General features: G+C 36.4%; 1 protein-coding gene across 1 annotated transcript in view; it reads right to left on the bottom strand.

Annotated features, from left to right (window-relative positions):
• Nucleotides 1–13,524, bottom strand: part of LOC145979544 (clavesin-2-like) — a 116,575-nt gene that overhangs the window by 22,068 nt on the left and 80,983 nt on the right. The window contains exon 5 of the mRNA XM_083112514.1: nucleotides 3,269–3,462. Within this exon, the coding sequence (XP_082968640.1) occupies nucleotides 3,269–3,462 (194 nt within the window). The remainder of the gene's footprint in view (nucleotides 1–3,268; nucleotides 3,463–13,524) is intronic.

The following is a 13,524-nucleotide window of genomic DNA, read 5'->3' as shown; positions in this document are numbered from 1 at the left end:
CCCCTAGCTACGGCTCTGAACTTGACGAGACTGAGAAAAGCAGGCACTGCAAGCGAAGCGAGCAAGAAAATTTTACGAAATGTATTTTTATTTGTATAAAATTTGAAATAGAAAAGGGCAATTGCTCCTCTGTGCCCCCTGCAGGTGCCTTTGGCCATCAATGTTTGCCTCTCCTAGAATTGACTTCCGTCGAAGGTTGGGGGGCAATGCCCCTGCCCACCCTGTGGTTGCACCACTGAGTAAGTCCGAAATTTGGAGGAACAAATTGAATCAATCCTGCTGCAGCAACTTCTTTTTTGCGAAGCGATGATTACTTTATTCCAGGCGATTTTCTTCTATTATTATTATTGCACGTGGCAAGAGCACAAACAGGGTGATTTGTTCTCATTCTACCGGCATTCAAGAAAAGGTGTGTACAAGTAAATAATCGACCCATTTATCTCAAGCTTCCGTATACGCTAACGAAGTAAGTTCCATTCTGTCCTCTTAATGACGTCATAGCGCGCACAGAATCATGGGAACAAATTTCGAAACCTCGGGAATGGCATACCTAATAAAGGTACCTTGGGAAGTGATTTTGGAAATGTGAATGTGTTAATTTGTGTAGTCAAGAACTATTATGATCTTAATACAATTTTGTTTGTATTAAGGAGTTTAATTGCGAGTGCAAGTGCAATATATTAACATTAACTGAAATCTAAATATATATTTTTGGTTTGCGAGAGTTAGTAAGCTTTACGTAAACATATCCTTATCTGATTTCCCACTACCTGAGGGCTTCAAAGTAGGCTGATAAGTCTCATGCTCGTCGTTGAGGAATAAACGTAAGTTGATCCATTGAGAACGTAACACAGTGAAATAGTTACGAACATTAAGAGAAGTTTTGAAAATTTTCACTATTTTCTGTGAAGAAAAATTTTCTCATGGAGAGCGGGGCAATTATAACGTCAAGCAGTGACCACGTTTCAAAAATATATAAACTCAATAATTTTTATATACATACATGTATCTATACTTCTATATGTTAATAGTTGATGACCTAGTAACGTGGAACAGGTCTCGTATATTAACTATATATCATGTTGTAGGTTATAAGTTTCAAGGGTTTGTTCTTTCTGTCAGCAAGCTGAGCTGGAAATTGTTATCGGTAGCAACAATGCAGAAAAGCTACTGATATTGTGTAAACAACGGGCAGCCACGATCATATGAAAAAGCTAACACAGGGAAAATACGACAGATTAGACTGTTTTTCCACACAAGATCTGTCGTATCCCTTAGCGGGCAATAATTAGACATATCATAATAATACATGTTTCTTTAGCTGCAAAGCTGTATTTGGTCTCACTGCAGAACATGGGCTGCTGTTTTCCTCTGAATACACGAACAAAATTTATATTTACACAAAGTACGTACCTTCTGCTTCGATTTTCCGGTGTTCCTTTTCGGATTACTATTATATTATTCAGCGTAAAAAATGTTTTTCCTGGTACTAAAAGCAATGCATTTGTCAATTCGTTCGCGTCCATATTCTTTAACAACTGTTGCCCTCATTTGTTTCGGGGTCTTCCTATCCGCACAACAGTTTGGCCACCTTGTGTTCCGAAGTCATATTCTTTACAGACATTTTCATTTCTTTTGACGAGGAATGCCTACTGACGAGGAATGCCTACAAGGTTAGGTTAGGTCTGTTAGGTTAGGTTTCATTAGCATAAATACATAACCAACATAGTCTTATGTGACAACGGAGGTACCCGGCATTAAATTAACAAGCTTTTTCACGTGTGCTCAAGTGTTGTGCGGTTTCGGGGTCTTCCTATCCGCACAACAGTTTGACCACTTTGTGTTCCGAAGTCATATTCTTTACAGACAGTTTCATTTCTTTTGACGAGGAATGCCTACTGACGAGGAATGCCTACAAGGTTAGGTTAGGTCTGTTAGGTTAGGTTTCATTAGCATAAATACATAACCAACATAGTCTTATGTGACAACGGAGGCACCCGGCATTAAATTAACAAGCTTTTTCACGTGTGCTCAAGTGTTGTGCGATAAGCTAGACCTTTCGCATAGACATACTATCGTCTGTCATTTCGCAGCATTCGAGATGATTCCGTAAAAATGGCTTGGGACTGCACAGGTAGCCTTCCCTTCATTAAAATTTCGGTTATGTTTTGTTATAATACATTATTGATTTGGATTTCCTTACCCTTTTCTTTATTTTCATGCAGGAACGTGATAAACAATGTCGCTTTTTCGATTGTTTCTCCGCTATGCAAACCGTCTAGCATGGACATGTATTTTTCATTTTTTTTTCAAATAAAAAAAAATTTCCGCACTTTAAAACTTACTTTATTCGATTACTTACTTCAATACCTTACCAAAAAATTAGGAACCACATTCCTTCTAAGCAGCCCATATTCTGCAGTCTTACCCTGTATTTTCTGGATTTAGCTACGTGGACGCAAAAGAAAGTTATCCCCAAGCAAAACAAAACTTGTATATATTTCTTTTCTTAACATTTTTCACGTTGTATATTTTCTTTCTTTTTTCTTCCTTTGTTAAGATATCGCGTGGCAGTTGAGGGGAGATGAGGGTAGCTGAAAGAACCTATACTCCCTGCTTAAAAATTGAGTGCAGTGTGTGGCGTTTAAAAGTTTCAATATATATTTGTTAATCACTGGGGACGAAGGTGATAGTTTGTACATGTAAGTGGATATGCTTCTCATTGATACTTTATTGATTTTTATATTATTGTGAGGTAGTATTTGTGTAGAGATTAAAGTGTGTAGATCCATCACGACACCGAGGAAAAAGATATAAGCAGAGGAGTTCGATTACGTGTGACCTTAGTACTCGTACTCGAAACTCTGATAAATATAAAATCCGTATAACGGTCTTTTCCATAAACACCCGAACCTTGGGACGAGGAGTTGAAGCCCCGAGGTGTTACTGAGTGTGAAGCAGAGGCTGAATAGACCCATCAACTAAGTAAGTCCAGTGGTGGATCTTGCAGACGTTAGCAGTACTCCATCGAGCATGCCCACAGTCGAAGTGCTGAAACATAGACATTAATAGCAACACTTTTGAATATAAGAACATACTTAATCTTATTCTCTACAAACAATGGCCTCTTCAAACATGAACATTTGTGATGACTGTGAAAATGCCTTCTATAGATAAAACGGATCGTATTATCGAACACAGCACAATTTCCTAGAGAGCCTCTTATTTTTAATTCTATTTAACTAATTTATTAAACTTGTATGATTACCTGTATCATTTTGGAAGACGCAGATATGACACGTGGAGTTAATAATCTCCACATCGACAAATTTACTCCAGCGAAATCAGAAATAGCAACAATCCCAGCAACTTGAACTTTCTGATCTTGTGCGATTGCTAAGCCAAAGTTGTAAAATACATTAAGCAGCTCGTCCGTTGTACACTTTTTCGGATCTATATTACCTGCAAAATTAAACAAAAAACAAAAAGAACTCCTTAAACACGCTGCTCTACTGAAATAAAAGATATTACGATAAGGACTAACACCGTTGAGAATAGTGTTCTGTACTTAATTTTCTAGACGTTGAATATCATAAATCTATGATAAGTACCTTTTAAAATTACCATATAAGATGGACCTTATTTTTCGTTCATATTTTTGAGAGAAAAAAAGATTATCACTGAATTTGTAATTAATTTACAGTATTTCAAAATAAAGTAATATGTTAATCTACTCTCAACAAATAACTTATCTAATCTAACTAATAATGAATATATTTTAATCTCCTTCGTCAGACACCGCAAGAAAGCAAGATAGAAATCGTCTAACTCATAACATAAGAGAATTTCCAGAAATGAAGGTAATCAAAAATTGAGTATGGGCGTATAAGACGCACCCTGTTTGTCAGACGTTTTTTTTATAAAAGGGAAAACGTGCGTCTTGTACGCCAGCAAATACAGTAAGATGCTGGTTTAAAACTGTTCGAAACTGTGCACTGTAGAAGCAGCCAAATTTTCTATCCTCTTTTGAAGAGGGGATGGTGGTAATATGGAACCCTTCGGAAAATATTTAAACCTTCAATATCAAGGCAGCCAATTTCACTTATTTCTTAGTTCACCCTGAAGGTCAAAGGACTACACTAACTTTCATTTGTTTAAAGGCGAGTGTTCGAGAAGCACTTTTATCCGACGTTGAATTTCAAACTTTACGAAAGATAAAACTTCGTATATCTGCAGATTCTGATGACTTTTAAGATTAAGTTTAGAAGCAGACACTTTACTTACATATTACTTTTAAACATTTTCACGTGTATATAATTGCTGGTGTTCGTTTTAATGGTTCGATGTTTTTCGAGATGGCAATATTTGCATTATCGACTCCCCTAGTGGAAGCGAGTTTGATATTACATTCACGATATGTTTGTTTATATTTTATTACATATCCTGTGAACAAATGCGGGTCCAGCACTACCAAATAAAAGGCCAAGATGAAAGAGACAAAGTGACAGTTACTGGAGTCAGAGAGAAGAAGATGGAAGTAGAGAAAGTGGATATACAATAAGCAGTTTCAAAAATAACATTGCGACGACTGGTTCAAGAGAACAGTGGGATGCATAAGTACTACCAAGCAAATTGCCCATCACCATGTTCATGTGCTTAGACATACAACGGCGAAACCTTCAAGAATTGAACGACAACGCCAGAAAAAAACTGCGCATAGTCTATACATCATCGTAAGTAAAAACTGCTTCCTTATAAAGCATGTAGGATACAAGAGAAAAATTAATTAAAATAGTCATGGACGATTTCCCGAGAAATGCTTGTGCATACAACTCTACAACACCCCATGAATGTAAGTGGAATGACTTAAAAATTAGAGCAAGATGCTGACACGGATGTATATATTACGTTTTTTTACATAAAATGAAAAATTCAAATCAAATTGTATTTTGAAATACTTAACTGTTTTCACTAAATATAAACACTCTTGTAAATAATAATTCTTTTGTAGCTTTCTTTAAAACATTCTGTGTTCTCTATATCACAAAATAAAAGAGTCAATATTACCAGCACATTTTCTATAATTTCTTACAGTTTTCTCGATAATACACATATTTACAGAGAGCAGACGAAATTTAATATTGTATATTAGAATGATAATATAGCCTAGCATCAATTGAATAAGGAAGCTGAATATAGTTGAAACTTAAAATTGAGATTATGATTCAGACAAGATATTCGAATATCAAGGTGAGGTTCCATTTTACCATATTTTACACTACTAGGATGTTTATTTTTCGTCAGGATTTTCTTGGGGGGGCAGAAAATGTGCTGTAGGTGTGTTAGATTTGACCAGGGTGTGCAAATCATCATCCGTATATATAATATGTCATCAAATATATGCAACTTATTAGGGCCTCCCCGATGGCGCAGTGGTAGCGTCGTTGCCCTGTAATCAAGGGGTCCCGTGTTCGATACCCGGTGGAAGCTCATAGTGGTTCGGATCCCACTTTAAGCTGTAGTTCCAGTCCCAATTAGCCTTACTGTGCATAAAGTGGATTTAAACACCAAATCAATCAATCAAATATGCCACTTATTAAATTGTTAAAATAAAATAATTAAATATGAACATGGTCAACGGAGTTATAGCTCTTTTCAGTTGTTACGGCGTGCGCTCTAGAAGCTGGCAGGGGTAGTGGAGAGCGGGGAAACGACCTATCCAGCGCAACGAGACATGCCTGTTAGAGAGAGAAACTGCAGCGTTGCCAGAGTAGCGGGAAAGAGGAGGTGAAATCGAAAGAGCCATGAAATACAGACGTCCCATTGTTCGCGTATGGCCTGAGAATACATATTATCCCCATCTTGTGGTCTGTAGAATACCGATAAGTGTATGATATCAAGTGTATACGTTGTAGGAATTCTTTCCAACTGTATCGAATTACAATCACTGCGTCTTTGATGTTCCTTCCGTCAAGCGTATCTAAAAACTGCGAAAACTACTGAAAACTAATTTACATTCCTGTAGAAAACCAGTGTGACTGGAACCTACGTGACAAACAATAATGGCCCACCTTTACCCACGGGCACTTTTAAACCCCCCGTACCCTCTTTATTTTGCCAGATTTTCGTTGGAGCGTAATTCTGATGTATGTACGTTTCATCTAAATGAAATACCTATATAGGGCAAAGGCTCCTTATTTTTTAGAAGATGCATTTTTTGCAAAAACGTTACTCTGGCTGTAACTATATCGGCTCTCTCCATCAGAAATCGTCTACCGTCATTGCTCTTTTTGTACTCGAACCCCATATACTTCAGTATCCTCCACAACGTCGAAACTCCCCATTGAAAGCTTATTTGTGTTTGCAAATCAACGCGTAACTTGTTCAGTGTTGGATATTCACCCTCTACATAATACCCGAGGATAATTCTTCTTATTATATCTTTATCGCAACCGCCGATTGCCTTTGTGATACTGTTCCTTTTGATTCGTTTGCGCGGTGATTCAAATGACATGGAATCCGACGCCTCAAGACCGTCTTTTCCTTCCCTAACAATACGCTGCACAGTTCGCGTACTCACTTCACAAGCTTCCAACACTCTCTGTTGCACTTTGTGCACACTTACCAAGGGACCACTGTTTTTTGCTTCCTTTTGAAAATATCCATGAACCCTATTGATTATTTTCCTGCATTGGCTACAAACTACCTCTTTCCTGTTCGCCATCGTACGATTCTTACTGCGTTGATAAGCACAAAGCTCCCTATGGAACAACGAGAGTACAAATAAACGTCACATCACATGCCACATACACGTTTATCGAAGAAACAATGCAGTTAGGCAGTACACGACGCGACAACAATTACTCCCACGTATGTTATTCCTACATTCCGCTCATAAGAAACAGGAATCAACACTGGGGCAAAACACAATCAGCAACGCTGTGAATTGGCAACACAGCAACGTGCAGAACGAAGTTAGCGGTGCAGCTTCCTCCAGCAACTGCGTAACTCTCGGCTCCACCGCTAGGTGGCTGTTCTGTGGTTGGTCAGCGGCATGTTCCCCGCTCCCCACTTCCCCTGCCAGCTTCTAGAGCGCATGACGTAAGAACTGAAAAGAGCTATACTAATAAGGTTTGTTTCATATAATGGAAATTGATATGCTTGTAGGTTTAATTGTATCGTCTGCAAATATGCTGTGTAAAGAAACAAACTGCCGGAGTGCTAAGTGAATTGAGTGTACATAGGAATTCATTTTCTTCAGTTATGATCTATCAAATTAATTTGTTTACCAACTGGTTCTTAATATCAAGAAATTACAAAATAGTTGATATATTTTTATTATGTACTAATAGTTAATATAATCCTTGTTTTCTTTCAACAACGATAAAAACGATTTCATATTATATTAGTCTTGCATTAATATTTCAGCTTTATTGTATGTTGCTATATTCTTCGTATCTCGAAAGAACAATTACTTTATCAGAGCTGTACCCAGTCCCAGCTACCTGTGAAGCAGGCGAACGAAAACAAGTCTCTGCTCAAGTAGTGACCCGAGACTGCTCCACCAATGAACAGGTGAGAGGGAATGGGATTGCGTGGAAGGGGGAAGAAACTTTAGCTATCAGAATTCACAGCAGCTTGTACTGCTTTGCTCTCGATTTCCTCCCCTTCTCTGACGCTATGCGCAGCCTTTCTCCAGAGATAGAAGTTACAGACAGGGTTACAGTTAGGGATTTCAGCACTCAGGACAAGAGTAGATTTTAACACCCTCTGCACCTATTTGCAACTCCTGTACCTATTTGCAGCTGGCATATTAAAGCATGGATATTAAAGAAATTACTCTTTTCCGTTGAATCCGACAAAAATAAAACATTTGAATTCAAGAAGTATGGCTACTAAGGTGACAGTTGTGCACCGAGCCTCATATTGTGTGTGGTATTGTTCACATATGCAAATTTGACTGAAAACAGAAGATTCTATAATATACTAATTCTATGAAAAAATTACTTGCGTAACTAGGGGCAAAAAAAGATGCATTAAAATGATATAAATTCTATTACTTGTTTTATTTTTATATTTATGTAGTTTCATTTCGGTTGTTAACGAAGAAAAAAGATCGAGGGATTTCTGGGTTCATTCGAAGCTGCAGCTCCGTTCCATACTAGTCAAGTTTGAAAAAAAAATCTAATGTACGCATATAGTGGTACGTTTTAATCCCATGCTGTTACCAGTTCTCAAGCAAGAAATATTGATTAATTTGGTGTTTTAAGTCAACTTTGTGAACAGAAAGGCTAATTGGGACTGGCCCTACAGTTTAAAGTACAATCCGAACCACTATGTGCCACCACCGGGTATCGAACCCGGGACCCTTTGATTACAAGTCGACGACGTTATCACTGCGCCATCGGGGAGACTTCAAGTAAGGTAGAAGGAGAGATCTAGAGATGCGGGGAGATGTACAAGCAACACACACAGAAACATATATTATTCTTTGTCTTCGTTATTTGTGTGTGCTTTACATATTATTCTTAGTAAGGTAAACTTGAAGACAAAACTAATTGCTTATCTTTGTTGTTATAACGAAAACTGTTTTCCATTGGAAAGTATTGTTGAGAACGAAAGTTTTAGAAGATCGTTAGTGCGTAGGGACCAACCCCGTCCCTCCTAGAATTGCGCACCTTTGATATGATCACCAACGATATGGTAGTATTGCAGCTAGGTGTAGAATTGTCGAGTTGCAAGTAAGTAACGAGGAAAAACAATCCAACTAGAGGATAGACCTACTCCCCCTCCCGACAATCAGCCAAACAGTCGCTTTACACAATGGCTGTCACAGAGCTTACAGTTTGGAGTTCATTCGGTACATTTAATTCTCAGAAGTATTTGAATAGTAACTGCATTCCACAATTTAACAACTATCTGTAATTTACTTTGTCTTATAACAGCACAAAATAATGCAATATAATTATAAATTAAATTATAGCTACGTATTACTACGGCTATTCATTATCAAATCTCAACAGAAAGTAGCAAAAATGAGAGGGTCAGCTGCCCCACACTCCCTCCAATCGCCGATACTGCCAACAATTGTTATACTGAAAAACTGGTCTGCGTATGAGTTAATCAAAAAAAGAGAACATTCTCGCATCACGACTACAGTGCGAAATAAGGGATTAAAAGGAATTAACTGTACCGACTAAATCTGGACGTCTGGTGTGTTTATGAAACCAAAATTACCAACTATTGCAAACAACAGTCTTCTGGAGACTGCCTGCCTCCAGGAACAACCAATTCATTTATTTATGCAAGGACAAAACCGAAATTCTTTCAAGGTCTGAAAAATGTCAATGTTATTTTTGTAGTTTTTTATAGATTCACAGTAAAATATTTCATTCTCAAAGGGGGAGAGATATGGCAACCTTGGATACGGACCTGTCGTTATCAATGCAACTTTTAATTTAAAAGGAAACACTATGACAAGACTATGCTAGCGAGGCTTCACCCGCCCCCCCATATGTCCTCATATACCCTCACTACCAAGACCTAAGACCCAAAACTTAAAATACCAACTCAAACATTTCACGCCACGGTACTTCCAAATGTTGAGCGTACCCCAGGAACGCAAACGTATACCAGCTATAGGGTCAGTTTCATGCTAATTGAACAAAGCCACCATGAACCCCTTGCAAGGTATTCAATCAGGATTATCCAGTATAAATCCCCAACTTATAGAACAAACCTCGCACATGTGACTAAATCAACAGGACCTAGATGTATTACATTCCAAAGAGATTTGCATGACCCCGTATATTGTTGCTTAGAAATGTGAGTATGGTCAACCTTATGTTATGGACTTCCCTTACACCCTATTTCTACAGTTCATTTACAAAGATGGAATATTAAAACCTTTGAATGGCCACTTCACACACGGAACTCCTCTATGCTGAAAATAAACTTCAACATTAGCGTTTATAGAATCAAGTAATTTTGGAGGATAGAAACAGATAATTTCCTTATTTCAGATTACATGCCTGTTTATTTGAGATAAACCAAAAGAAAATCTTACAAGAATGATGTTCAATTCTCACTGTGAAAATATCTATATATATTCTGTTATTATCGTTATAATCTGTCTCGACAAGCTACAGTGCATAATTGGCTCTAATTTACCTTCTACAACCGTTTTAATGAAACACATGTGACCTTTATGTCAATTATTTAAACGTTGACGTGTTTTGCTACACAAAATGTTTAATAACACGTTCATAAGACAAAACAATCAGTCCGATACTTAAGAGTAATGGACCCATGTGAACATAACTCTTTTGGACGGCGTACGCTATCCAAATTTAAAATATTGCACACACTCTACCATGTACTATTCTTCAACATGTGTGACCTCACTTTGTTCCAAAGAGCATATGAAGGACATCTCGCGAGAAATTGTTGAACTCGATGATTAATTGCTAGCTATGTTCGTGAATTTTCTTCTATTCGAAATTCGTTCCTTACTGAACGAGATAAAGTTTTAAGCATTACAAATGTTGGTCAAAATATTCCCTATGAAGAAGAAGAAGAAGAAATGTAGTAGGATCACAGCTGTTGTCTCTCCGTAAATTTAGTGAAATATTACAGTGTGTGAACGTTATTGAAATGAAATAATACTGTGAAACAATTCAGTAAGTACTTAACTCTGTAACTAGATAAACATATGGGAAGGAAATACGTTCTTTATGTACTTTATTAACTAATCTGTGGTCTTTACGAATATAAACAAACAGCATACAAGTCGATTAGTGCATCTATTTTTATACAGCACGGTTGGAGCTTTGGCCGGATTTCTCCGAATATGAGTACTTGCTCAGAATGACTTAAACCTGTATCAAGACAGGATATTTCATCCAAAATACAGTGCAGTGGTTGTTGCAATTAGTATCATATGAAATGTGTGCACTTAAAGGAAAGTGATGTGGAATATTTAAAATCTGAAAACAGGGAATGGCGATGTACAAAATGCATGAAAGAACGGCGCAGTAGTCTACTTCTTGAATGTGCGGAGGAACCAGATAAGGAAGTGAATCCATCCCTAACGGACGTATATGAACTGTTACAAGCTCTTACAAATGACGTTAAAAACTTGAAGCAGCAGCAAGAAGAAACGTAACGTGAACTAAGAAAATCGCTAAACCTAGCTCACGAGAAATTGGATGAAAATGCTGAACTAATAAAAAAACAGTCCGAGAGTATAGGTGCATGCTCAGGCCGGATAGAAGTGTTGGAAAGTGAGAATCTGTTATTAAAGAAGCAATTGAAGGAGACACAGGTACAAGTAGATTATCTGGAACAGTATGGTAGGAGAAATATACTTGAAATATATGGTGTACCAGAAAACTTGAATGAAGATCCCTACGAAATTGTAAAGAACGTAGGACAAGTACTAGATATAAAGGTAGAAAATGAAATGACTGACATATGTCACAGAATGAAAAACTTCCGCAATAGAAATCGGCGGGCATTATTCTTAAGTTTGTTATACGTGTAGTTAGAGATAAGATAATAGAAAGACGTAAAGGTAAGAGAAATCTAAACTGTACACATCTGGGCTAAACAAATAACGATGTTGTATATATTAATCAAAGTCTCACTACCTTCAGTAAGAAAATTTATCGCTATACCAGGAAAGTAAAATGAGAGAAAACTACGCATACTTATGGGTTGATGGTTCAGGGTCTATAAAATTAAGAAAAAGAGAAGGGGATAGTAATAGTTTTTTTCTGAAAACAATTGAAGATGTTGATAAGTTACTATAATTTGGAATAGCATCACAAAAGTATTTCACAATTTATTATCAAAATGTGAGGGGCCTGAACACAAAACTCAGGAATTTTATCTAAACATTTCCATGTGTAGCTATGACATAATTGCCATTACAGAAACGTGGCTACATAGCGGTGTATACAGTACTAATTGTTTACTGAGAACTATAAAGTATTTACACATGATAGACAAAGCAGAGGTGGTGGAGTATTATTTGCCATTAAACAAAATATAAAACCTGACAATGTTGTATTACGCAATAATCTAGACATGATCTGTGTTAAATAACTTTAGATAATAAGATATACTATATAATTATTGTGTATTTCACACCTTCCTCAGCAGTAGATGATTATATGTATTTCTATAACTTATTCGAAGACAATGAAGAATTACAAGGTAACAATAGTATTATTATTGGTGATTTCAATTTACCGTATATTGTAGATTCAAGTTATAATCTGCAGACAGGAGGACCTTCATACAGAGCTTTAGATATGTTTTTTGTCTCTATGACTTGCATTCTATTAATAATATAAAAAACAGAAACAATAGAACACTTGATCTAATTTTAACTAATATATGGGATTGTGTTACAGTAAATACAGATGAATTACCTCTTGTAAAGAAGATATGCATCATCCGGCATTAATTGCAAGTGTGAATTATACATAAACAAAACAAACTTCGAATTATACAAAAACAAAACAAACTTCAAGAACTAATCCATTTGAAATGTTAAATTTTGAAAAATCAAATTTCTGCCGAATGTATAAATTGTTTCGAGATACAAATTGGGAACCTATTAGTAGTATGAATAATGTAAATGACGCTGTGGAATATTTCAATGAAGGTGTTAACTCGGTTTTTAATTCTACAGTACCAACAAAGAGAATCCACTCAAACAGTAACATTAAATACCCTTCCTGGTTTACTCTAGAAATTAAGATATGTTAAGACTTACAGAATGTTACAGGAAACGAATGGAACGTGATAATGATAGCAGAATAAAATATAAAGACACTTGTAAAAGAGTAAGAAAACTTATAAATAGAGCGTACAACGTGTATCTAAGGGAATCCGAGCAGAGTATCAAGAATAACAGTAGACAGTTTGCAATTATGTAAAAAATAAAAATGGTAGAAATATGATTTCAAACCAAGGTATGATGTACGGTAATACAATATTACAAACGAACCAAGAAATAGTAAATAGCTTTGCTTCTTACTTTAAATCCGTTTATACTGATTATCAAAGTGCATATGACATAACTGAGGAAGTTGAACTACAGGTATCTAATCCACTTTCAAATAATAGAATTACCAACAAGGAATATTGGGATGCAATAAAAAAATTGAAACCAAAAGAGACCAGTGGGCCAGACGGAATTGCTCCTTATGTAATCAAAGATTGTGCAGAGGTATTCAAAATACCTTTATGTCTGATGAATAATTTAATAATAAAGACGCAGAATTTTCCTAAGATATTGAAACTAACAAGAGTAAGTCCTATTTTAAAAACAAATGAAAATACAAAAATAGAGAATTATAGGCCAATAGCCATAATATGTGCACCAGAAAAAGTTTTGGGACAAATCATGTATTCAAGAATATTTAAACATGTTAAAAGTTACATACGCAATAGTCAACATTGTTTCTGTCGCTGTAGGTCTAACACAACAAATTTAGTAAATTTTGTGCAAAATGT

Source organism: Lepisma saccharinum, chromosome 26 (genome assembly GCF_977018435.1).
Source record: "Lepisma saccharinum chromosome 26, izLepSacc3.1, whole genome shotgun sequence".
NCBI classification, from domain to species: Eukaryota; Metazoa; Arthropoda; class Insecta; order Zygentoma; family Lepismatidae; genus Lepisma; species Lepisma saccharinum.
The sequence above is the reverse complement of the archived record's forward strand: the minus strand, read 5'-3'. Positions and strand labels throughout refer to the sequence as shown.